This window comes from Polypterus senegalus, chromosome 2, assembly GCF_016835505.1.
Source record: "Polypterus senegalus isolate Bchr_013 chromosome 2, ASM1683550v1, whole genome shotgun sequence".
Taxonomy (NCBI): domain Eukaryota; kingdom Metazoa; phylum Chordata; class Cladistia; order Polypteriformes; family Polypteridae; genus Polypterus; species Polypterus senegalus.
In genome coordinates, this window is record NC_053155.1 from 124,076,731 (window position 1) to 124,103,615 (window position 26,885).

The window sequence follows — 26,885 nt, forward strand, 5'->3', positions numbered from 1 at the left end:
TCTTTGCAGCACCTCTCAAGCTCCATCAGGTTGAATGGGAAGCGTCGGTGCACAGCCATTATAAGATGTCTCCAAAGACGTTCAATCGGATTCAGGTCTGGGCTCTGGCTGGGCCACTCAAGGACAGCCACAGAGTTGTCCTGAAGCCACTGCTTTGATATCTTGGCTGTGTGCTTAGGATCGTTGTCCTGCTGAAAGATGAACCGTCGCCCCAGTCTGAGGTCAAGAGCGCTCTGTAGCAAGTTTTCATCCAGGATGTCTCTGTACATTGCTTCAGTCATCTTTCCCTTTATCCTGACTATTCTCCCAGTTCCTGCCGCTGAAAAACATCCCCACAGCATGATGCTGCCTCCACCATGCTTCACTGTAAGGATGGTATTGGCCTGGTGATGAGCGGTGCCTGGTTTCCTCCAAACATGACGCCAAAGAGTTCAATCTTTGTCTCATCAGGCCAGAGAATTTTGTTTCTCATGGTCTGAGAGTCCTTCAGGTGCCTTTAGGCAAACTCCAGGCGGGCTTCCATGTGCCTTTTACTAAGGAGTGGCTTCCGTCCGGCCATTCAACCATACAGGCCTGATTGGTGGATTGCTGCAGAGATGGTTGTCCTTCTGGAAGTTTCTCTTCTCTCCACAGAGGACCTCTGGAGCTCTGACAGAGTGACCATCGGGTTCTTGGTCACCTCCCTGACTAAGGCCCTTCCCCCCCGATCACTCAGCTCTAGGAAGAGTCCTGTGGTTTCGAACTTCTTCCACTTACGGATGATGGAGGCCACTGTGCTCATTGGGACCTTCAAAGCAGCAGAAATTTTTATGTAACCTTCCCCAGATTTGTACCTTGAGACAATCCTGTCTCAGAGGTCTACACACATTTCCTTTGACTTCATGCTTGGTTTGTGCTCTGACATGAACTGTCAACTGTGGGACCTTATATAGACAGGTGTGTGCCTTTCCAAATCATGTCCAATCAACTGAATTTACCACAGGTGGACTCCAATTAAGCTGCAGAAACATCTCAAGGATGATCAGGGGAAACAGGATACACCTGAGCTCAATTTTGAGCTTCATGGCAAAAGCTGTGAATACTTATGTACATGTGCTTTCTCAATTTTTTTTATTTTTAATAAATTTGCAGAAACCTCAGGTAAACTTTTTTCACGTTGTCATTATGGGGTGTTGTGTGTAGAATTCTGAGGAAAAAATGAATTTAATCCATTTTGGAATAAGGCTGTAACATAACAAAATGTGGAAAAAGCGATGTGCTGGGAATACTTTCCGGATGCACTGTATGTAAAATACAAACAAAGAACAAATTAAATTTTAAAAACTAACCACCAGAATCAATAAGCAATGGCACACAGTACAAGCAATTATAAAATATTTAGAACCAAAAAAAATTGTGGTATGAATGTCAGCTCCAAAATACAGTAGATAAAATGTGAGCCATAGCCCAGTGCTTCCCAAACTCGGTCCTTAGGCCCCACTGTGGCTGCAGGTTTTTGTTCCAAGCTCCTTCTGTTTTTAACTGGACTGCTGGGCTAATTGAGTGAACTGTCATTTTCCCAGGTTCTGTGTTTTTAGGAACAATATAGAAATGAGAAAACTAAGGTTGGTAAAATATATATATATATATATATATATATATATATATATATATATATATATATATATATATATTATATTTAAATGTACCAAGCAGTGATTTTCATATTACTTTTCCAGGTGTTCCAATTGTTTAATTGATCCATTATTAACTAATTAGTGGGTCTGACGCTAAAGCAGTTGCAGTCTTTGATGATTCAGTGTTGTTTCCTGGGTGTCTGCTCTGTTTGTTTTTAATTGTCATTAATAAGATACAATGAAGGGGGAAAACTGCACAGAGAAAGGGCAAAATATAACAAAATCAACAAAGGAGAGTTAAGCATTTAAATCTATAGCAAAAATAGAAATATTTCTAAATGTCTTATAAATGTAAAAATCTTGCTGCTGTGTTTTTCTGAATGTAGAATAAAAGAAAACAAATACCAGCTAATTAAATGAGATCAGTGTTATTAGGTGTTGTCACTGATTATGAATCTGGCTAGAATGAAAACCTACGGCTACAGTGGGTCCCCAGGACCGAGTTTGGGAAGCACTGCCTCAGCCTATATCTAAATGATGAACCTGAACAGGTTATGGTTATTTTTGGTAGAGCTTTATATACAGTATGTGAACTAGACCTTTGGGGATTTCAGTGTTGTATTTCAAGAGAACTAAAATTCAGGTCTTTTCACATAATTTGTTAATTGAGAGTAGCAAAGGTCAAGTGAGTATTTTATTAAATACTTAGTGGAAGAAAAGTCAAAGTCATTTGCAAAGGTCAGTACACTAAACATTACGTTGCTCACTAAAGTACACTTAGAGTTAACTAAGTAGTAGAGTTAACTGTTTAACACACCTGGTGCCCAACAACTGAAACCAAACTTTATTTTTGTATTGAATGCTTTACAATACAAATTTGGCCATCATGTTTCTTACATGTTTGCAATTTATGAATTATGCTGCTTGTCTGAATAGGAAATGCATGTACAGTGAATTAAATTATTAGGAGAAAAGCTAAAAATTGAAACAAACAGGAATTATGATTTATGGGATTTAACTACTGCATTCGCACTTCACTCTTCTTGTCTTTGGTGTATGAACCAGAAACTAAACAGCAGCCAAATACTGCTTCACAAAAGATTTATAGAATCTGGAGATAGCGCCTTTCTCCAATTTTATTTTGATTTTATGAAATTAGAGTGAAACTGAAAAGAAACAAATTACAAATAATTACTGATGTAATAAACAACATAAATGTGCTAAATATTTATCCAATTAATTTACAATAATTCTTACAGGCTTTGGTTCCATGGGACTAACAAACACAGACTATTCACAAAGCATGTTGTCTAACCACTGACTTCCTGTAATTCTACTTCTGCTTCCTTACAACTATTTACATGAATATTCATAAGTGTGAATAAGTGTTAACAAACAGATGTTCTGCGAGGCAGAACACATATACTGCATTTGCATTTATTTCCTCAGCAGACACTTTTACCCACAGCAGTTTATAAAAGATTGCTGCATATTTTAAAAATAAAGAAACTGAAAGGCACCATTGAGCACATTGTTGTGTTTTCTTTAATACAATATACATATAACAGTATGCTCAAAACTCTGTGGTGGACTGCCCTCACCAGTTTGATGAAGAAACTGTGTCAAATATATAATGCATCATAAGGGGAATCAAGAAGTAGACTAAAAAAGTTTGGATATGCATTTAACCTAAGAACATTGTACTGCTCTACACACTTGTGCTTAGTGAAGACTGCTATACAAAAATAAACTGAATTGAAGTGAACTCTACACTTATTTGAGCTTTAGTCTTGAGAGAGGTTTAACCCCCATCTCAATGTAATTTCCAGCCTGGCCATAGAATTAGTTCCTGGGTTGGAACTAGCCTGCCATTCTTTCCAAAGACACCAGACTAGAACTCCCACTAGCAGGTCCTGGTATTCCTCTACCCCTGAAAATTCAGCTGTCCTTAATTGGATGGGCTTCCAATTGTGCTCCTTAGCTGAGAGGGGTCTAGCAGTAGACCTCTAGAGGTTTATCATTCAGGAGCACTACAGAACAACCAATAGGATTGCAAGCTTTTGTAATATGATTTTTTCAGCAAAAACTCCTAGATAGGCCTGGCTGTGGCCTACAGTACTACACAACACTTTTACTAGATAACACACCTAACTGCAAGACATGACTACTTAATAGTCATCATTGATTCTGAGTAAGATACCCCTACCATAACTCTAACCTTAAACATAGTGTAAGGATGTTTTATGAAAATGACACCAGAGGTATGTCTTGAAATGGACATGTTGAGAAAGATACAAATGCCTGAGGATGTCAATTAACATGACTGATGTGTAATATGAAGGCAGCTGGAAAATTCTTGGATGTGTGCAGTTTGACTGGCTTGTCAATGGAGTAAAGCTGTGGAGGCCTGCAGCTCAACTGTATTGCATCAGCTGCCTACTCTGACAGAGGAAGGGACAAGTCAGCCCCATGGATTGCCTTCTGGATCTATGTGCCCTCTAGTGAGCAAGAGATCCTGTAATCTCCAGTGTGTCTCCTATAGCCTTTTACTCTTTTTAAGGAGAGGTCAAAAGCAACTGGAATGTCCCCTATTTTGTGCCAGCTGAGCAATCCCACAATTGTTTAACTGACTATATCAAATCAAGCTTAGACATTACATCTCTAGGTTACTAACACCTTTGAAAAACAATTTCAATTTCATTTATAAATAATAAAATAATATAATTATTTCACTTGCCAAACCCTGGGCGGGCACCATGTGCTAGCCAGTTCACAGCTCTGCCGTTCGCGTATGGGGAAGTGGATGTACAATTTAGACAGATTGTTATTTTCATGGGAATTGTTACATATGCACAATAGAACTAACTATTTTACATTACAGTAAGCAATTAACCATAGTAAAAAATAGTAAAGCATAACAAATTGAAAGAAAATTACGTTTCATGTTGCGTTAGAGGTATTCGTTGCATTATATGTTTTCATTCTGTTTGGCTTTGAAATTAACATGCAAATACTTAAAAAACTTACACTTTTATGGTTTGTCTCTGTGATTTGTTAATTGTCATAGCAAAAGCTATTCCAACGGGAAACTGTAAACGTTTTAATACGAATGGCATATCAAGATCTTCATTGGTGTCTAATGTTATCTGCGGAATATGTACTGCATTAGCTTTCTTGTCACCTGTTAAAATTTAACATGTTAGAATTATTCAACTAATTTTCAATACAACTAATCTTGTCCAACTGCACAGCCCATCATTCATACATATATTATTTAATAACATTACAATAGATCCTTTCAACAGTAATTCGGTCGGTGGAAGACTGGTCAGTGTTAACAAGATATTGTAAGTTGATGTTTTCATCTTCCGCACCATCACCACCAACTTTTTGTGCAGTCTATTGATACGCATTTAACCAATTTGCCCTGTAACCGATGGACAATTTTCACGTTAATTCGTTTGACTTCTTAATTTCTCAGTGCTAGGTTTGCTCGTATACTCATTTCTTCTGTTGATAACCCTTCAGGATAAAATTCTTCAACAAGATTTGGACATAATAAGTCTTCTTTTATGAGAACTTAAAGTGAGGAAAACGTAAAATTTATAGGAACTGAGAGAGCAAGAACTGTGTCTGATAAAAGCATTCACAAGAATGAAATGTGAGAGGACCGTGGCCATGGGCCATTAACCAGAAATGGTTAAGGGGAGGGTGGGACCCCCCCTCTACCAACTTGAGACCCCCTCTACCAACTTGAAACAATCTCTTGGCAATAGTCTTGTCTTGTCCCAAGATTTCTTTTATAAAATATAATATAATATAATCTATACTAATAAAAGGCAAAGCCCTCACTCACTCACTCACTCATCACTAATTCTTCAACTTCCCGTGTAGGTAGAAGGCTGAAATTTGGCAGGCTTATTCCTTACAGTTTACTTACAAAAGTTAAGCAGGTTTCATTTTGAAATTCTACACGTAATAGTCATAACGGTCGATAACGGTCGACAACATTTACCATGTTGAACTTTCTTATTTATGGCTTCCCTGCGCTAACCAAAACCGATGTACGTACTTATTTCGATGGTATGACGCCACTGTCGGCTGCCATATTGAACTTTCCAATGTCACTAATTCTCCAACTTCCCGTGTAGGTAGAAGGCTGACCCCATCTTCACGAACATTGGTAGGTGGCCTCCCTGCGCAAACCAAAACCGATGTACGTACTTATTTCGGTGGTATGACACCACTGTCGGCCGCCATATTGAACTTTCCAACGTCACTAATTTTCCAACTTCCCGTGTAGGTAAAAGGCTAAAATTTGGCAGGCTCATTCCTTACAACTTACTTACAAAAGTTAAGCAGGTTTCATTTCGAAATTCTATGCGTAACGGTCATAACGGTTGACAACATTTGCCATGTTGAACTTTCTTATTTATGGCCCTATCTTCATGAAATTTGGTAGGTGGCTTCCCTGCACTAACCAAAACCGATGTACGTACTTATTTCAGTGGTATGATGCCAATGATGTCGGCCGCCATATTGAACTTTTCAGCGGTCTTTGTTACATACGGGCCGATCTTCAGGAAATTTGGTACACGGGTTCCCAACGCTAACTGAATCCTACTTACATACATATATGTCCATAGCCTGCAGCTCGGTCACCATGTGAGGCGGTGTTGGGTCCCCCATCCCAACGCCTCCCACGTTGTTGGCTTCCTACCTATATAAGGCCGTCCGTCGCTCCAGTCTCTACATTCCCTTCCTTGCTACGCCACGGGATTCACGTCTCCCTGCTGATAACTACAGCCTTTTAATTTAATCCATGGCTTCTCCTCTGTTTTATTGTTCATTTATTACGATTATAGTTATTGTGTAGGTATTTTAGACTTACTTCACATTGTTCAGGTACCCATTTCCTTTATCATTCCAACCGTACCCCCATTACTATGTCTTTTGAGGTGATCACCATCGATTAAAGAACTGTCACTTACCGAGTTGTTTCCATGCCCAGAGATGGCACCTACCTTTTCCATTCTCTTTGTTGCATATTGCACAGCCATATCAGGCTCACTCTTGATATCCGGAGGAACATTGTGTCTTATGTATTGAATGACTGGGACAGGTTCAAGGTGTGGACTGATGACGGTACAGGAGATAATTATACTACACAGGAGCACTATAAGAGTGAAATGCTTAAGCCCTACACATATGGATCTGCATGTTAGTTGATGGCTGCAGATGAATTGTTCGGTTATCGCTTTCAAGTGTACTGAAATGGCCAAATATTTTACACCTTTTGACAACCGCCAATGCCTCTTAAACATCTTAGATTGACAGGTGACGATTTCAGTAGTGGACACTTTGATGTTTATGAATGTTTAAACTCTCAAAAGCTGGATGTAAAGTTATCAATGAAATCGGTTGTATACTTACAACACTTGACAGATGCCGAATGTCTCTTCAACACAAGTCCTACAAATACTGTCGTAATTGAAACAAACCATGAAACTCAAACCGATTATGACAGCAGCAATCCAAGCTGTGAGATTTGAAACCAGTTTACTGTTCACATGGCCAACTGTACGTTGCCTGCTCAAGAGTAAGCTCAGCGCACAGCTTGGTCATATTACAACCGGAGGGCCGAACTCACAATGTGGTATACAAAGAGATCCTTAACAAATAATTATTGGTATATTTTCCCTCTGTTTAAAAAGGTTTCATTTTCTTCTTAATTAAAATTTTAAAGCAGTACTTCGCCACTGCCTGACTGACTCACTCACTCACTCACTCACTCACTCATCACTAATTTTCCAACTTCCCGTGTAGGGAGAAGGCTGAAATTTGGCAGGCTCATTCCTTACAGCTTACTTACAAAAGTTAAGCTGGTTTCATTTCGAAATTCTACGCGTAACAGTCAAACTGAATCCTACTTACGTACATATATACGGTCATAGCCTGCAGCTCGGTCACCGTGTGAAGCGGAGTTGCGTCCCCCATCACCACACCTCCCATGTAGTTGGCTGCCTGCCTATATTGCAACCCCCATACCCACGGCTCCCACGTAATTGAGTGCCTGCGTATATAAGGCCAACTCCTGTGGACTGGGGAAAAAGGAATAGACATTTTTAGCACATGGACTCTCACCCAGGACGAAGCCAAGGTACTGAAAACTTACTATGACCGTTTTGAGGCATTTGTTATGCCTAAGACGAATATGATATTTGCAACATACAAGTTTAATGAGAAGATGCAGGGTATAAACGAGACTTTTGATCACTTTGTAACGGAGTTAAAATTGCTGGTGAAGGACTGTGCTTATGCAAACGAAGATGAGATGGTCAGGGATAGAATAGTGTTTGGCAAGTGCCGGGTCTGAGCTAACATTAAATAAAGCCGTGGACATCGTAAGATCGCACAAGATAGCACAAGCACAGCTGAGAACCTTCGATGCATGTACTGCAAGTGGCTCACGTGAACTGACTGTGAACGCAGTACGCAGACAACAAGCAAGAGCTCCAAAGAGCTGAACAAAAATGCATTACACAATTGAGAAGGCAGCAAAAGAATGTGAAGCGAGTGACGCATACAAGCATATTCATAAGTGCAGCTACTGCGGAAACAAAGCACACGGTAGAAAAAGTCAATGTCCAGCTAAAGGGAGACAGTGTAAAAAATGTGGTCAATTCAACCACTTCACTAAAGTTTGCAGGACTGGGAAAGGTAAACCCGTGCATGCAGTGTGTGATGTCTCAGATAAACAGGAAGACAAGCTGTTTATTGATGCAGTAAGAGAGGAACAACCCTCTGAATCTGAACAAGCCTTTGTAGACATATCAATAGGAAAGCAAAGTGTAAAGCTTAAGTTTAAATTAAGTTCGTGCAGGTACTGCGGGAACAAAGCACATGGTGGAAAAAGTCAATGTCCAGCTAAAGACAGTGTAAAAAATGTGGTAAATTGAACCACTTTGCTAAACTTTGCAGGACTGGGAAAGGTAAACCTGTGCATGCAGTGTGTGATTTCTCAGATAAAGAGGAAGACAAGCTGTTTATTGATGCAGTAAGAATGGAAAAACCCTCTGAAGCTGAACAAGCCTTTGAGGTCATATCAATAGGAAAGCAAGGTGTAAAGCTTAAGTTTAAATTAAGTTCATAGACACGCTGCTGCTAAATATTCGCAGGCAAATCCACAACTTAATACCGGCAATGCCTGTTAAACATCTTAGATTCACGAGTACCGATTTGGGTAGTGAACACTTCGATAAATGAAACCTGTTCTCTTTACAACGATTGACAAACATGGAATGTAACTTGAACACAACACATCTTCCAAATACGAACCTGATTCAAAGAAATAATGATAATCAAATCCTTGATGACAGCAACACTCATAACAGTCACAAAACAATTACATTGACAATCATGTTATGTTATGTTTAAAATGTTTCCTTTTTTTTTTATAACTTCTTTAACACACTACTTCTCCGCTGCGAAGCGTGGGTATTTTGCTAATGTATAATATAATATAATATAATATAATATAATATAATATAATATAATATAATATAATATAATATAATATAATAAAATATAATATAACATATTTTTCTCCAGCCTAGTTACTGCTTAATCAAATTCACTTTTTTGTGATAAAGCAAAATGCAAGTGAATGGGTAAAAATGCATTCTATAGCTGTATTATCGAATGGTAAAACAGCATCTTGAAAGATATAAAATTCGTTTAACTTTAATTATTGTTGATCAGCAAAATTTGCCAAAGGATTTTTTAGCAATGAAGTTTGCCAGTGACCTTGTTCGATGAATTTTTCCCTAACAATTTGCTGTGTGGAAGGCTTAGGTGAACTCTTTTTCCCAGGGCCCCATGAAGTTTTGTGAGGCCACAGTGACATTACAGAGCTGTAGCAGCCAATGCTGGACTCGACAGCCCCCTGAGCATATAATGCTGATTCCTTGCATTTCACACTCATAGTCTGCCAGGAGAAGCCAGTGTTCAGCTGCAGAAGCAGAGAGCAGAGGCTCACACCTAGAGGCATTCTGGTGTGCATCTCTTCCTCTTCTATATCCTCCACCACCCGCTCTGTTATTTTACAGGAGTGATTCTCAAACTATTTCTTTCACAGTGCCGTTACTAGTAAGGAACCCCCTAGATTTTTGTTGAATATGGGTTTCCTAGATTCTAGAAGAAGCTCAACCTATTATTTTATGGAACATTACATAGTTTCAGAGCCTAAAGAAGAAAAAAAGGTCTCATTTTGTTTACAGTTTGATACAGAACTACGTGTTTTTGAGCAATTAGTGATGTGAAAATATTGCCAGCATTGACTTTTCTCAAAGTCCCTGTAAAACTCTAATGGGTCTCATCATTAGTGTCATTGTCTTTCCCTGGGAATCGAGTGTGATCTTTCTCCAATGAAATCATATCTAGTATATATATATATATATATATATAGTATATATATATATATATATATATATATATATATATATATATATATATATATACAGTGGTGTGAAGAACTATTTGCCCCTTCCTGATTTCTTATTCTTTTGCATGTTTGTCACACAAAATGTTTCTGATCATCAAACACATTTAACCATTAGTCAAATATAACACAAGTAAACACAAAATGCAGTTTTAAATGATGGTTTTTATTATTTAGGGAGAAAAAAAATCCAAACCTACATGGCCCTGTGTGAAAAAGTAATTGCCCCCTTGTTAAAAAATAACCTAACTGTGGTGTATCACACCTGAGTTCAATTTCCGTAGCCACCCCAGGCCTGATTACTGCCACACCTGTTTCAATCAAGAAATCACTTAAATAGGAGCTGCCTGACACAGAGAAGTAGACCAAAAGCACCTCAAAAGCTAGACATCATGCCAAGATCCAAAGAAATTCAGGAACAAATGAGAACAGAAATAATTGAGATCTATCAGTCTGGTAAAGGTTATAAAGCCATTTCTAAAGCTTTGGGACTCCAGCGAACCACAGTGAGAGCCATTATCCACAAATGGCAAAAACATGGAACAGTGGTGAACCTCCCCAGGAGTGGCCGGCCGACCAAAATTACCCCAAGAGCGCAGAGACGACTCATCCGAGAGGTCACAAAAGACCCCAGGACAACGTCTAAAGAACTGCAGGCCTCACTTGCCTCAATTAAGGTCAGTGTTCACGACTCCACCATAAGAAAGAGACTGGGCAAAACGGCCTGCATGGCAGATTTCCAAGACGCAAACCACTGTTAAGCAAAAGAACATTAGGGCTCGTCTCAATTTTGCTAAGAAACATCTCAATGATTGCCAAGACTTTTGGGAAAATACCTTGTGGACTGATGAGACAAAAGTTGAACTTTTTGGAAGGCAAATGTCCCGTTACATCTGGCGTAAAAGGAACACAGCATTTCAGAAAAGAACATCATACCAACAGTAAAATATGGTGGTGGTAGTGTGATGGTCTGGGGTTGTTTTGCTGCTTCAGGACCTGGAAGGCTTGCTGTGATAAATGGAACCATGAATTCTACTGTCTACCAAAAATCCTGAAGGAGAATGTCCGCCATCTGTTTGTCAACTCAAGCTGAAGCGATCTTGGGTGCTGCAACAGGACAATGACCCAAAACACACCAGCAAATCCACCTCTGAATGGCTGAAGAAAAACAAAATGAAGACTTTGGAGTGGCCTAGTCAAAGTCCTGACCTGAATCCAATTGAGATGCTATGGCATGACCTTAAAAAGGCGGTTCATGCTAGAAAACCCTCAGATAAACCTGAATTACAACAATTCTGCAAAGATGAGTGGGCCAAAATTCCTCCAGAGCGCTGTAAAAGACTCATTGCAAGTTATTGCAAACGCTTGATTGCAGTTATTGCTGCTAAGGGTGGCCCAACCAGTTATTAGGTTCAGGGGGCAATTACTTTTTCACACAGGGCCATGTAGGTTTGGATTTTTTTTTCTCCCTAAATAATAAAAACCATGATTTAAAAACTGCGTTTTGTGTTTACTTGTGTTATATTTGACTAATGGTTAAATGTGTTTGATGATCAGAAACATTTTGTGTGACAAACATGCAAAAGAATAAGAAATCTGGAAGGGGGCAAATAGTTTTTCACACCACTGTATATATATATATATATATATATATATATATATATATATATATATATATATATATATATATATATATATATATTTGTTATTAACATCAGCAGCTGTCCAAAATTTGGTTTCAGACTTGTTGAATTCGTTTGACATTCCCTGCATTGAAAGGGTATCAATATTCCATGAGGAACAACTGTTCATTAATGGATATACTGCATCTGTCCTTACTTATAATGTATGATGTAGGACCGCAGTGTGGTAAGTGTCTGATATGCCAGCAAGCCATCAGTATGCTGTGGCAAAGCATATTTTGGGGTTTCTGGCATAATGCATGTTGCTATTAAAAGCAGTATGCTCAGGCTGGAGGATGGTGTAGGTGTGCATGGTAGTATGGTTGGGTGGCCCTGGGTTGTTGATGGGGAAACTGGCTGATTGCGCATTCATTTGCAGAGTGGGGGTTAGGGGGTTCATTATTAAAGGAGCCTTAGTAGGAAGATTAAGAAATAAAGATCAAACAGGAAGAAAAGAGAGATAAAGAGCCTGGACAATAAAGAGAAAGAAGAGTACAGACAGGATCAATGAAGAGCTGCAGAATGGAGGTAAGTGGTCAGGAATAATGCCCTGGATAGAACACTCACAGGGCAGGGTAACTCTTGCTGAGCGCACAAAGGCAGGAGTGATCAACCACTCCAAGCAACTTCTGCTGCAGCAGGAGAAAGGAGCAGGGAGCAGGGCTCATGGTGTTCCCCACAGAGTGCTGTGGAATTGTGATAATAATTCAGATAGAAGGATGACAGCACTTGCTAGTGGACATCTTAGAGTGAGTAGAGGAGCCTTTGTTTTTGACAGATGAACTGAGTCTCATATTGTGCTTTACAGAGAGTTCCTGACCTTTGTTTTGCTCTTAGCTTTTAATCAATTTATGGGAATTTTAACCTTTATTAAGAACATAGTTTTTATTGGAATATTTATTTGGATTATTTATTGGGTGGACTACACCACAATTTCTTTATGGATAAACACTTTGTAAAGTAAAAATAACTGAGCACTTTTTGCATCATCCTGTGCTGTGTCTGTCCTCATTGCCCATTACATTTCTATTAATGTCCCAGTTTCAAGAGGACATCACAAAGATAAAGCGCGCTGCCAACATCAGTTTTATATGAGGGAAGGATAACATACAAGATGGCACATTATGGATGGAGCAATCTGCAAGAAAATGCACCTCACTTGCAATATTTTCACAGGCAATACAGACATAATAACCTATGAAAATACAAAAATAAACAGTTTTCTTTTTGTGTACTGTAAAAGAATTCACTCGACACACTTAAAAAGGTTTGGGGCAGCCACCCGTATATTATTCCTGACTGCAAAAGAATCTTTGTAAAATACAGAGATGTTCTCTATATCGAGTCCAAAACAGAACTGAAGAAGGGTTGACAAGATGGCGGCTTTAAAGGATAGGACAGGAAGCGACGTAAGGGGACTGGACGTGATGTTTCTTCATTAGTCAGCTGTAACTGGAAGTGATATTCTTCTTGGCGCCAGAACCAGAAGTGACGTCATCTGTTTTAAATCAGACAGGTTTTCCCGCGGCTGGTCTGTAGAGATAACAAGAAAAGGTTTAGTGCACTCCGCCACCCCCTGACCTGGCGTGGAATTACCTTTGCTTGGTCTATACAACATCTTCCTAGTCACACGTGTGTGACAGTATGTACATCTGCCATTAAATCATATTTGTGATTCAATATGTGCGATTATGTGTATATGCATTTTTGTACTTACGCCAGCATTTCAATACAGTTACTATATATAGCACAATAGTATAGTACTATATACAGTATAGTACTCAAATAAAATTTTTCTTATTTAAAAGTCTCTCATTTATAGTACATTCAAATAACACTTTGTATCGATCCTTAAAGTTTCATAAAGATGGCTGAACATTTATTCTCGCATTTGCACACATTCCCAGATCTGCTGTGTCTATGAAATCTTTGTGAGAAAACATCCAACCAATGCTGTGCTCTTCACTCACAACTCAATCTCTCCATCCACTATGTGCTTTGTGCAGTGCCATTTCAAGTGAGATTATACTCATTAGTCACTAAAATAACTGGAGCAATGACAGTTTTCAGATATGTTTTTTCTTTATCATGTGTAGTGAAACAAAGTGAGTGATAATAAGTGTGAAACTTTTCATTGATTATTTCATTGTTGTCTGCTGAAGACAGAGAATAATTTACATCTGGGAAACAATGTTCAATAAAAGGCCCTGAAGCAATCTTAGCTTTTAAAAAATCTGAATTAGAGTGTGCAGCCCTAACTCAGGGTGTTTATAAAAAATGTGATGATTTACTTAATGAGGTAGAGATACATTATAAACAAGAATAGCTGCATCAAATATTTTGAAATATGTACATATATGCTTCAATTTAAACGTTTAAAGGAATATGTCACCCAAACATATTTGTAGTATCTGCTGAGAAAAAATGTTAAAGTCATGTTTTCATGCAAAATGGAGAGAAAGAAGGATACAACATTTTGCATGAAAACATAACATTAAATTTTCTTCTGGGCTGCCACTACAAAGTATATGGTGTAAGTAACATATAAAGAAATTTTGGGGTAGAGTATTCCTTGAAAGTCTAAATATTCTTAACATAATAGAAATTTGTCATTTGTCCCCCTCTGATAGAGGTCCATAGACAGCTAGGTCCCTAGTAAAAGATAAAAATAAAAAATAAAATAATATTCATAAACACTGACCTTGAAATAGTTTAAAACAATTCCCCACATGCTTATGGATGAAATTTGTCATTTTTAACCTTCTGGAAGAGGCTCGTAGAGGGCTAGGACCAGCCATAAAAGAATCCAATGTCAAACACACGATCATATTGGTGATCAGCAACCTCAAAAAGGCATAAAACAATACTTTACATGCATGTATTACAGATTCCTAGTTTTGTGAAAAGTGGTAATTTTTTTCTGTCACATCCCATTATCAGGTAAACCCCACAGTTTCAATGGCAGCTTCAAATCTTTGTGATATTTTTTTTCTAAAGACACCTGTTGGTTTACTCTTTATCATAAGGGTGTAATTTCTTGAACAAAATATGATCCAAAAATACCCTAAAAATGAGGTTTATTCAGGTCAAGAGGGCCAAAAATAGTGTGGAACCCTAAAAGGTTTGATGTCTTGCAAAACTGGAATGCTCTGCCATACCTTAGCAATCAATATACAGAATTATGCACATTATTATAAGCATAAAACTATTTGCAACACATACTCATGATGACTTGATTCCTCTTTCTGAGACTATATATCAATTTTAATTGCAACTAACTTTAAAAGTACAGACAACACTTTAATTTGTGTAACTTAAGAAAAGCATCAGTATAGTGAATTCCTGCTTCAAAATGAGCTGTTCACAAGAAAATGGGGATATGCATGGAGACTTGTTAAGTTTAGATTAGATTAACTTTATTTGCAGAAAGGATAGACAATTTTTCTTCACACAAAGAACTACAGACACATGGAATAAAAGTGACCAAGTAGTGTTGTGGACAGTAGGATTTTGGGAACCTTTAAAACTCAACTTGACATTATTTTGAAAAAAAATAGGTGAATAGGATTGGCAAGTTTTTCAGGCTGAATGGCTTATTCTTGACAAAAAATGTTCTAATGTAAAGGAAAAAAAAGTACTGTAAGGTATGTGTATAATAAACTGTACTAAAACTGTAGGATAACGTTTCTTGCCTCTCATCCATATTCAAGTAATATTCTAACTCTGAATTTGCACAGTGATTGGCATGACTGTGTGAATGGTGTGTATTCTGATGGGAAGGCGAGTGATCTGAGATTGGTTCCTGCCTTTCTCCTATCAGAGAAGACTGCTGTTACTTGAAAATGAACAGGGAGTGAATTTTTTTTTAAAGAGTGTACTGTTTGTATTTTGATTAAAAATACTTAGACTGTAAACATTACATTATTCAAAGCTATATAGATTTTAATAGTTTTTTTTTTAACATGGTTGTTTGTTTACTTTTTGTTCTAGGTCTCTCCACTCTTTGCTAACATTTACAATGGAATTTATCTATTGGCAAAAGCTATGAACAATGCCAGAACAAATGGCTTCTCAGTGACAGAAACTAATTTAGTTAAATATACCAGGAATATAACATTTAATGGCTTTAATCAGAGAATTCAAACTGACAGCAGGGGAGATGGTCTTACTAATTATGTCATCTTAGATTCAAATGGACTACACAGCCAGCTGTACAGCACACATTATATAGATATGTCATCAGACATGGTGAGATTTCTGGGAAGAGTTATTCACTTTCCTGGGGGATCACCTCCTGCCCCTGACTCCAGATGCTGGTTTGATGAAAATAAAATTTGCACAGGAGGTAAAGTACTGTTAATTCATTTCCTCTATTCTTGCAGCATAGTTTATTTTAGTATTGTATCTATACCAAAGGAAGAAAATGCTTAAGGTTGGTAGCAAAGAAGCAAGTTATATATGTTTTGGTATTTAAAATATGCATTTCATATGTTTTTGGACATCTTGTGCTGCTGATTTAATTACATTAAACAAAGGTGGGTGAACATTAAAGAGTTTCACTGTCATTTCTATGTATTGAGTGACATTATCCACAATTAAATACATCCTCATTTAATTGTCATTTATATATATTGAACAATTGTATCCACAATGAAAAATTTCCTGGGGTCTGGGCATGACGCTGTTGATTTTAGTATTTATGACATTATGGACTTGGGTTTAAATTTTGGCTGAGTTACAGTCCTAGCGTCAACATGAAATATCTCAGTGTATCTGAGATTTTACCCACATCTCAAGGACATTTAAACTATTACATATACTATTCTTTAATGTATGTTTTATTGAGTTTAAAGATCACATTACAATAAGTAGTCCCCATATCAATGAAAAATACAAAGAGTAGAGGTTTCACAAAATTAAGATGACTTAAAACATAATCAACACTTAAATCCAACCCCTAACAAGTTAGGAGAGCTATTTTAACAAAAATATTATGTATTCTTGGGTGTATTAAAAAAATACAAAAAAAAAACAGAACAGTGACGGGAATTTTCATACGAACATTAATGTTGCTCTTACTTTGAGTTATAGTGGATGGTTAGGACTCTTCTGCATAAGGCAATATGCAAACAATGTAAAGTAAGAGATTGCAACAGGTTTATCACTGCATGCATAATCTTATCACACCTGGTGTTACTTCAAATAATGCCATGAAAGGATTAGGAAAACATTGGACCCAATTCTATTCGCTAAGCACTATTTTAATCTATTTGTTCCCCTAAATGTTCTTCATATAGATCAATCCCAAAACGTATGACCTAGCAAGATCGGTGCTTAATCAAATCATTCAGAGTTAGTTACTTAACACTAACATACACCAATCAGCCACAAAATTAAAATCAGACCAGACCACCGTCTTCCATTGCTCCATGGTCAGCTCTTGACATTTACATGCTCATTGGAGGTGCTTTCACCGTGGACAGGGGTAGGCATGAACACTCCAACCAGACTACAACTACACAGTCCAAAGTGCAAGATATGATGCACTGTGCATTCTGACACCTTTCTCTCATAACCAGCGTTAGGGTTTTCAGCAATTTGTGCTACAGTAGCCGTTCTGTGGGATCAGACCAGACGGACTTCCCATGTGCATCAATGAGCCTTGAGCGGCCAGGATCCAGTCATTGGTTCACCGGTTGTCCTTCCTTGGACCACTTTTGTTAGGTAATAACCACTGCACAACAGGAAAACCTCACAAGACCTGCTGTTTTGGAGAGGCTCTGAGCCAATCATCTAGCCATCATAATTTTGCTCTGTCAAAGTCCTTCAGATCCTTACGCTTGCACATTTTTCCTGCATACAAAATACATCACTTTCAAGACATGACTGTTCCTTGCTGCTTAATATATCCTACCCCTTAAAAAGTGCAGCTATCACTAGGTAATCAATTTTATTCACTTCACCTTTCAGTGATTTTAATGTTATGGCTGATAAGTGTATTTTAGATACTTTTATTCATGGAAGAAGAAGTTTGTGATACCTTCATACTTGAAAGCTGTAGTACAGAAACAATTGTCTAACTTGCAACTAAAAGAGATTAAATTTCATATTTTGTTTTAATGGAATACTCCATGCCAAAATGATAATATTTTTATATCTTACTTACCCCATGTACTTTGAATCTTATCGTTTTCGTGCAGAACACATAAAAAAGTTTATGATATAATACAAGCCAATAGTGACTTATAAAGCACAATTTCAAATGAAAAGTCCATGGAAAACATAAAAAACTCCCAAAAGTCCATGGATAAAAGAAATACAAAATATCATGATACTTGTGTCACATAATCCACATTTCATTTACCTAAGTCATACGCTCAAAACGTGCTTAACACATGCCATCCATCTATCCAACCATCCATTTTCTGCTACTTATCTGGGTCCGGCTTGTGGGGTCAGAAGTCTAAGTAAAGACACCCAGATGTCTGTTTTGTCCACCATCTCTTCCAACTCCTCCAGGGGATACCAAGGTCTTCCCAGGCCAGCCAAAAGATATAAATCTCTCCAGCATGTCCTTGGTGTATTCCGAGGTCTCCTCCCAGTTGGACATGCCTGAAACATCACCCAAAGTAGGTGTCTAGGAGGCATACCAATCAGATGTCTAAACTGCCTCAATTGGCTACTTTGTTGGAGGAGCAGCAGATCTACTTTGGGCTCCTCCCGAATGTCTATGTTCCTCTTACTATGTGCTAAGCAGAGACAACATGTGAGGTAAACTAATTTATGTAATTTGTACCATAAACACAGGTTGTGACGATAGGTGAGGTTGGAAGCATTAATTGACTTTTAAATTAGTAGTTTTGCTTTGCAGCTCAGCTCTCTCTTCATCATGACTGGCTGATACAACTTCCACTCGACTGTCCATCACCCATTCCCTTATTTCCTTACTCATGAACAAAATCCTGTGATCCCAATATACTTAATCTCCTTCTTCTAAGGCAAACTGCTCCTCATCCCCAATCTGGAAAGGGCTCTCCACCCTTTTCTACCCAAGAACCATAACCTCAAACGTAGAGAGCTGCTAATCCTCATCCTGGCCACTTCACACTCAACTAAAGACTTCCCCAGTGCAAGTCTAAGATTACTAACTGATGATGCCAGCAGGACTATCCTCAAAAAGCAGAGATGCGATCCTGAGGTCACTGAACTGGAAAATCACCACTTATTGACTTTGTCTAGAAATTCTGTCCATAAAAATTATGAACAGAATCAGAGACAAACAGCAGCCCTAGCAGAGTCCCACATTCAACAGGAATGGGCATAGGCATAGGCCTTTCCAGGGAGATTAAGAAGTGTTATCACTCCCTAAAATTGGAACATACTCTTCGGTCCCTTTTCTTAAAGATGGGGAACATCCCCATAGTTAACCAATCTGACTTCCACGCAATGTTGGAGAGGAGTGTCAGATAAAAAAGTCTAACAACATCGAGAGCCTTTAAGAATTGAGGATGAAAGTCAACCCCACACCAGGCCCTTGCAGTCATGGAGGTTTTAACCACCTCAGCAACCTTAGCTACAAAGAAGGCTGAGTCCTCCTCTGGAGTCCCCTGACTCTGCTTCCTTAAAGGAAGGCTTGTCAGTGGGATTTAGGAGGTCCTCAAAGTGCTCCTTTCACCACCCAACTATACATCCCTAGGTGAGATCAGCAGCAATCCATCCCTGGTATAAAACACATTGGAAAAGCACTGCTTCTCCCTCCTGAGTTGCTTGACAGTTTATCAGAATCACTTTGAGGCCAACCAAAGGTCATTTTACGTTATTGCTTCCGCAACTCCAATTGCTACACTCTATTTGGATTGTAGGTACCTGGCAACTGCCCCTGGAGTTCCACACACTAACCAAGCTCAAATGGCCTCCTTCTTCAATCTGGCAGGTTTTTTTACTGCTGGTTTAAATCTCTGGGTTCAGGGATTACTGCCACAGCACTCACCAATGACCTTAACATCCACAGCTCTGCATAGCAACCTCAGCAATGCAGTGTCAAAACATGGCCCATTTGGTTCAGTGTCTCCAGTCTTCCTTGAAATTAAAGAGAAATTTGCATTTCAAAATCGAAGATTCCCAGAATGGGGACATCTCCCTAGCACACTCTCACTCATGTTTGGTTCTGCCTGGTCTGCCTTGCATGTTTTCCCACTTTCTGATCCAACTCACAACCAGGTAGTGATCTTAACATAAGACTCTTGACCAATGAGGTGGACAGGCTAATCTTCATTTCAAAAAGGCAATCCCAAGTGACTTGAACTTCATGTTTATGATGTACTCTGATTTTATTGCATGTATCTGTTTAACAATATTTTAGTAAAAAATAAAAGCGTTTTACACCTTTTGAGTATACAACTGGATAGCTGACATGTAGATTACATGAAACAAGTAACGTGAGATCTTTTATTTTTTCCATTGTTCAAAATTGGTCACGACTGGACTGTATATATAATAAACTTTGTAATCTCAGTTCTGCATGAAAACATGAGATTCAGCAATTTTCTCAGCCATCACTACAAGTTACAGAGGGTATCTGTTTAGAGTATTATTTTTCACGGAACTCCAACACTAGTTGACTGAAAGTGAAAAATAATTACGGAGGAAATAGCTTTAATATAGCTATAGGTCAACATGTGGAACAAAAGTAAGTACCCTATTGTTAATGTATCTGTTTTCCTGGATTGGGTATTTTTAACTCAGAAATTATAATGTTAATGCAAAAAAAATATATATCACTTTATCTCACTCTCTAAACCCATGCAAACATGTAACATTTGGAAAATAAAAGGATGACAACCATATATCCCATCTGTATTTTAATAAAACCGAAAACCGAGCACATGAATTCATCAGTTAAACAAGTAAACTGCATGACATACATTAATACTATGCCATTTCAAATATATAAATAAACCTACTTTATATATATTAACTACTTGATCAGTTGCAAACATGGAGTTAGTAAATGATAAAATTATTGCTAGTGCAGCGGGCCAGCAGAAAAAGAGCACTTGTTGATCATTTGTGGACAATTATCTGATGTTTTTACTGTGTAAAACAATCAACACAGCCATGCAACACAGTCTCTTCCACCTCTGTGCTGTTTGCAGTAGCTAAAAGGAACATGGTAATTTAAAAGAAAGTATTTACATTTTACAATTAGCTCTCTTATATTTATTAATAATTAAGGTAAAGATTTGGTTACCTTACTTGTGCACAGATTTTTGTATTTTCATGGGAACATTAAAGTAATTTGAAAAAAAATCAAAATACATATCAGAATAATGCATTACATTTAACAATGCATAACGGTTACAGTAATTTTTTTTTGATTGGTATCAAAGACTTTTTCTCTGTAAATCTAATCTCATAAATCAACAGGCTGTACGTCTGAAGTAACAAAAATTTTAAAAGCAAAACACATCTTTAATCAGCCAGCATTGTAAAATTCAGGGCATTGTATGAAATTCATAGCATATTATGAGAGAAGGAATGTCTGCACTTCAAGACATTAACTTTTACATATTTGCTTTAAAAATTGTGTAATGAAAGTAATAAAATTCTAGTTAAATCAGTAACTGTTATGTGATTGCAAGAATTTATAACTGTAACACATTTTTCTATTTTGTTACAGGGAAATGTAATTAGATTACAGTAAATGTCACTTAGTACCATGCTGCCCCCCAACATTACTTGATATATCTAGTGCATTAATAGTGGATTGGTCTTCCATTTGTTCTCACAATAGTGTGAAATTATCAGGGCATAATCTCAACTAGGAATAGTAAGTGTGGCACAGGCTTGCTAGAACATATTTGTTGCAGATTGCCTTGTGATTTACCTATACCCTTAATAGCTCATTCCATCTTTACCCATAGATGGATTACCACATCTGGTGATTGGAGTGCCTTCTAAAATAAGATGAAACCACTGCTATGCTCCGGATAATATTCTGAGCTTTCAAAAGCTTTTGGAATGGAGCATTATTTGGCTAGATGGGCATACTGCTGCTATAAAGAGATGCACCTTATTGACAATGATAATTAGATATCCCAAGACATTCTAGCACTCATCTGCTTGGATGAAAGGACTCACCATGTAATATGACAGACACATACTATTCCACTGCCACCAAGAGCATACACTGATGATACCTGGGAGTTTTAATACATAGACTTATGGTATTATATAACATTTCTATTACTGTAAATCAGCAGGAAGAGTACCAGTTATTCAGTCTTGTAGTGTGTATGTTCTTTAGCCCAATGCAACTTCATTTAATTGTTTTTCACTAAGAGACTTGGAATTAATTGGGATAACCTGCAGACATAATCTATGAGGTCCAAGGTATGACATGTGTTATCTTAATTGCTTCTTTTTGCAACACTGTTGCACTCAACTGTAGGCTGACTGAAATTAATTAGCTTCTATCTTCCCCATATATCAGTTGTCCGAGCCTCACCAGAGAACCTCTGTTGACTGGATGTTTTTAGGGTAACCGTTTAATCTCCATACTCCTGTGAGATCATCTTGTATGAAAACCATAGGAAGTGTAATGTTCCTCATATATTAATGCCAACATATCAAGTACCCCCTATCATGCTTTGTGAAAAATTATTTAAATATTTATTTTGTTCTTTTTTCCTCCACTATCTGATATTAACATATAAGATTGTGTCAATGATTAACCAATCAATTAAAAAAGAAGATATTTCTACTATACTGTCCACTCAGTGCAGTGTCAATCCTAGGTGACAAATGTTTACCTTCCTTTATATTCTGTAATCAAAAATGTTCTAAGCAGATTAAACATTTGGATATTAAAATTGTGTGTTATTTAGCATTTAATTGTTAGAAAATATCTGTAATATGAAGGTAACGATATTGGAAAATACTAGTTTTACTAAATAATAAATAACTTGCTTATTTTGTGTACTTTTGACCAGTAGGTGTGGAGCTCACCTTTGTGATTCTTATATTTGCTCTCATATTATCTCTTGGCCTTTTTGGAGTGGGATTAGCTCTTATGATCAGGTAAAAATATACTTTATATGAATATGCAGTTATCTATATGTGTGCATTTGTTATACCATAGTTGTAGTCTAAAGTCAAAACTGACCTGCACATAGTTGTTTACCACATAAACTCTAATGCATAGTGAGACGCAGAATCTTCATAATTAATGCTAATGTGTTTGTATGCAGTATGTTAAATGCAAACTTTAACAACATATTTCTCAGAGCTTCATACTCATGATTGATTTTTAACTTAATAACACACATTCAGTTGAAACATGGAAGAAAAAAGAGACTTAGCCTACTGAAAAAATAATATTGTGTGATGAAAGTAACATTTTTTTTTATTTATTTTTGAGACAGGGACCATGAACATGTGTATCTGACACGAACATTAACTGTAAAGCTCTTAATCTGAAATAAGACATTAAATGAATGAATAATTAAGCTAAAATAAATGTGTTTTTATTAAATGCTTTAGTAAAATGAGTAAATATTTTATGTATTATACATTTTTAATGTTCCGTTGTGTAAGATGGCATATAGTTAACAAATTCTACCAAAGCACTTGCTTTAAAACAAGTTCAACAATATGAGAATTTGAGGATCTCAGATTTAACCACTAGGGGGAAAATTCAGGTCTTCTTTAGAAACGTACTTAGCACATACACTGTAGGTTCAATGTGCAGTCAGCATTAAACATAACTAACTGTCTTTAGCAGTTCTGAGCCTTGGTTTTGCAAAAGTGAATAAATCATTCAACTCACTTCAAATAAACTATGAAAAAAGGCATGTACTGTACGATGGTAAGTTGTATAATGCATCAGAAAGAGCAAGATACTAGAGACAGAAAACTCAAAATGAGTATTGAAATATTTATTAATGTGTCAGGAAAATGTACAGGTGGTGAATCATTTTAGACTGGTTTCATGTATTATTAAGAAAACGTAAATGATGGCTCTTATTGCTTTGTCAAGCAATACTTAAAAGAAAATACAGAAGAATATAATCAGAAGTCTGATTTAATCTGATAGCAAAAGCATTGTTTTATAAACAACTGAATCAGGTAGCAAAAACATTGTCTTATGAAGAGCTGCAAATACTGTATATCAAACACAATTCCTCAATTGCAACAAAAATCAGCAGCAGTGTTTTATTTCTAAGCACTTAGTCTATCTATAGCACAACCGGTTCAACCTTCGCTGCTATTTAAACAGTATTTTTTTGCAGACGTCGCATTCAACAGATCCAGCTTGTTAAAGGTCCGAATAAAATCCTTCTCAGTTTAGAAGATTTGACTTTTATAAACCCACAATTGAGCAAAAGGGTAAGTATTACAATTAATAAAAAATAGTTTTTCTTAAGTCCATACAGACCAAGGAAAACTGATTTGTAAACATCATATATATGTAAACTAATATTATACAAGATGTGAATATTGTAATAGTATTCTGAAATCTCTCTTTTCTTATTTCCTGTTCTAGAAGTTGACTCTAGAAGACATCTGTGACACCAAAAGCATCATTGAAGGACGGAGTGTAAAATCATTAGCACACTCCCATTCAGCAAAAAGTATAACATTTGCAACCTATGAGACATCTAATGTAGCTGTATATGAGGTACAGACATCATTTATGTCAAGTGTGATGTTTATGATCAACATAAACAGCCCTATTTTAAAAGGAATACTTTTAACAACCTTCATAAAGCTCTAGTTTAGGATTCAATGACATCTATACTATTACTATAAATGACATCTATAAACTACTATAATGACAGCATTATATAACAAATGAGACTTTGTTTAAAGGATAAAAAACATTAAGCAGTCGGCAGCAAATTGATTTTAGGGAATAAAATAAATAAAATATAAAGTCTTTTGCTCAAATGTAGTATAGTTATGTTTTATTCAATAAAATAATTTGTTTGACAGTTCTATAATTTATGAGTGTAGCTCTTTATATATTATGATGCCCTGCATAAAGAAATGCTGCAATTTTAACAACAAGACCAAACCCAATTTTAAACCGGGTTAACTTTAACCACTTTTGAAAAAGCGGCACATTAAAAAAAAGTTTGTTGGAGTAGACAAAAACGTGGAATTTATTTTTGCTATAATTAATAAATGTTTATATATTTATCATAATTAACAGATCTTCAGGATTGTTGCTGATTGCATAGGCCTTACAGTGATCTTTTCAAAAGCACCTGACTGAATGCTTTTTTTTTATCCTTCAGTTATAGTCTTACTCTGTGTAATATTAGCATATGTTACAATCAGTGTCATAGCTATAATCTGATAAGCCACAGGGCAATAAAAACAAATTAGCCCCCTCATATGAAACTAAATTAAATCCATTTAAAAATAACCACCGTTAGTGAGATACATCAAGCATATAAAGGTTAATAGTTATACTTTCACTTTATGGACTTGTCAAAATAAAAATACCATTAACTTTTTTGTCTGACGTTAAGTAGACACACATATTAAAAGCAACAACCATGCAGTCCTCATTGGCTCGGGTGCAACTGCTCTGCTCACTGGTTCACATATAGCTTGAAATTACTCATTTCCAAAACCACCAATTACAATAGGAAGGCCAGGTGGATAGACCACAGTGATTTTATTTCATCCTTAATTTTTCAGGTCACTTATCCATTCATCCATTCACCCATTATCCAACCCGTTACATCCTAACTACAGGGTCACGGGGGTCTGCTGGAGCCAATCCAGCCAACAGCAGCGCTACCCACTGTGCCACCCTCAAGTCACTTAATCATTTCAAATTATTTTTTAATATTGATAGATGAGGGCAGCACACTGACGCAGTGGTAGCGCTGCCGCCTTGCAGTAAGGAAACCCGGGTTTGCTTTTTGCATGTTCTCCCTGTGTCTGCATGGGTTTCCTCTGGGTGCTCTGGTTTCCTCCCACAGTCCAAAGACATGCAAGTTAGGTGTATTGGTGATCCTAAAGTGTCCCTAGTGTGTGCTTGGTGGATGTTCCCTGCGGTGGGCTGGCGTCCTGCCTGGGTTTGTTTCCTGCCTTGTGCCCTGTGTTGGCTGAGATTGGCATGACCCTGTAGTTAGGATATGGTGGGTTGGATAATGGATGGATGATAGATGAATTAAAAAACATCTGATTCATAGTTTCCTGTCAGTAATGTGCTGTATTGTGAGACAATTATACCAGAACAAAATACAAAACTGCTATTACCCTCCAATTCACTTGCTCAACTTATAAATTTTACTTGTAAGACAACCTAAGCAGACCTGATTCATCCTGTCAGTTATATTATGGAGCTACAGTTAACCCTGACAATTATTCTTCCATCTATTACTACACAAATTTTTACTGGTCATGGACCTGGGGTGGTAGAAATATCAAACATATTCATCCAACTACCCATTTCCTGAACCAGCTTAATCTACTACAGAGTTGCTACAGTTTTTGCCAATCCTAGCACATTATTGGGTGGCAGGCAAATGCTATTCCTAGATGGAATGCTAGTCCATCACAGAGTACACTCATACAACATGCCCAGACCTTGCCAATTTTGGCTCTGTATGCTGTTGGACTGTAGGAGGAAATTGGGTTTCAAACACAGCTTTCTGAATTGCCATAATTAGAATTCAAAATCATATATACTATTATTAAATGGATTTTGTAGTAACTACACTCAAAGACCAAAAATCATAAACATTTGATTATATAAATAACAACAAAACTTTCCATAGCAATATACTCAAATACTGAAAAGGCTTTTGTGTATTTAACAAATGTTTGTTAAAAATATATAATGTTCCTTGTGAATGCAACAGTCACTTTGTGGTGATTATATAGAAGAATTGTCATTTTATATATTACGGAACAAGTAAGAATAAGTACAAATTTTGCAGTACGGCATCAAAATCAAGATATTTGCAATCAGTGTTTAAGTTGTCATATGGTGACTGTACAAGTCACATATAGCCACTATTAAGAAGATAATGCCAAAGCAGAAACAAAAAGTTTCTTTCAACATTCTTA

At 37.0% G+C, this 26,885-nt stretch overlaps 1 protein-coding gene across 1 annotated transcript in view; it reads left to right on the forward strand.

Annotated features, from left to right (window-relative positions):
* The window catches only part of gucy2f (guanylate cyclase 2F, retinal), an 85,628-nt gene that overhangs the window by 8,907 nt on the left and 49,836 nt on the right, over positions 1–26,885 (forward strand). The window contains exons 3-6 of the mRNA XM_039746260.1: positions 15,789–16,143; positions 22,793–22,877; positions 24,089–24,185; positions 24,343–24,477. Coding sequence (XP_039602194.1) covers positions 15,789–16,143; positions 22,793–22,877; positions 24,089–24,185; positions 24,343–24,477 — 672 coding nt within the window. The remainder of the gene's footprint in view (positions 1–15,788; positions 16,144–22,792; positions 22,878–24,088; positions 24,186–24,342; positions 24,478–26,885) is intronic.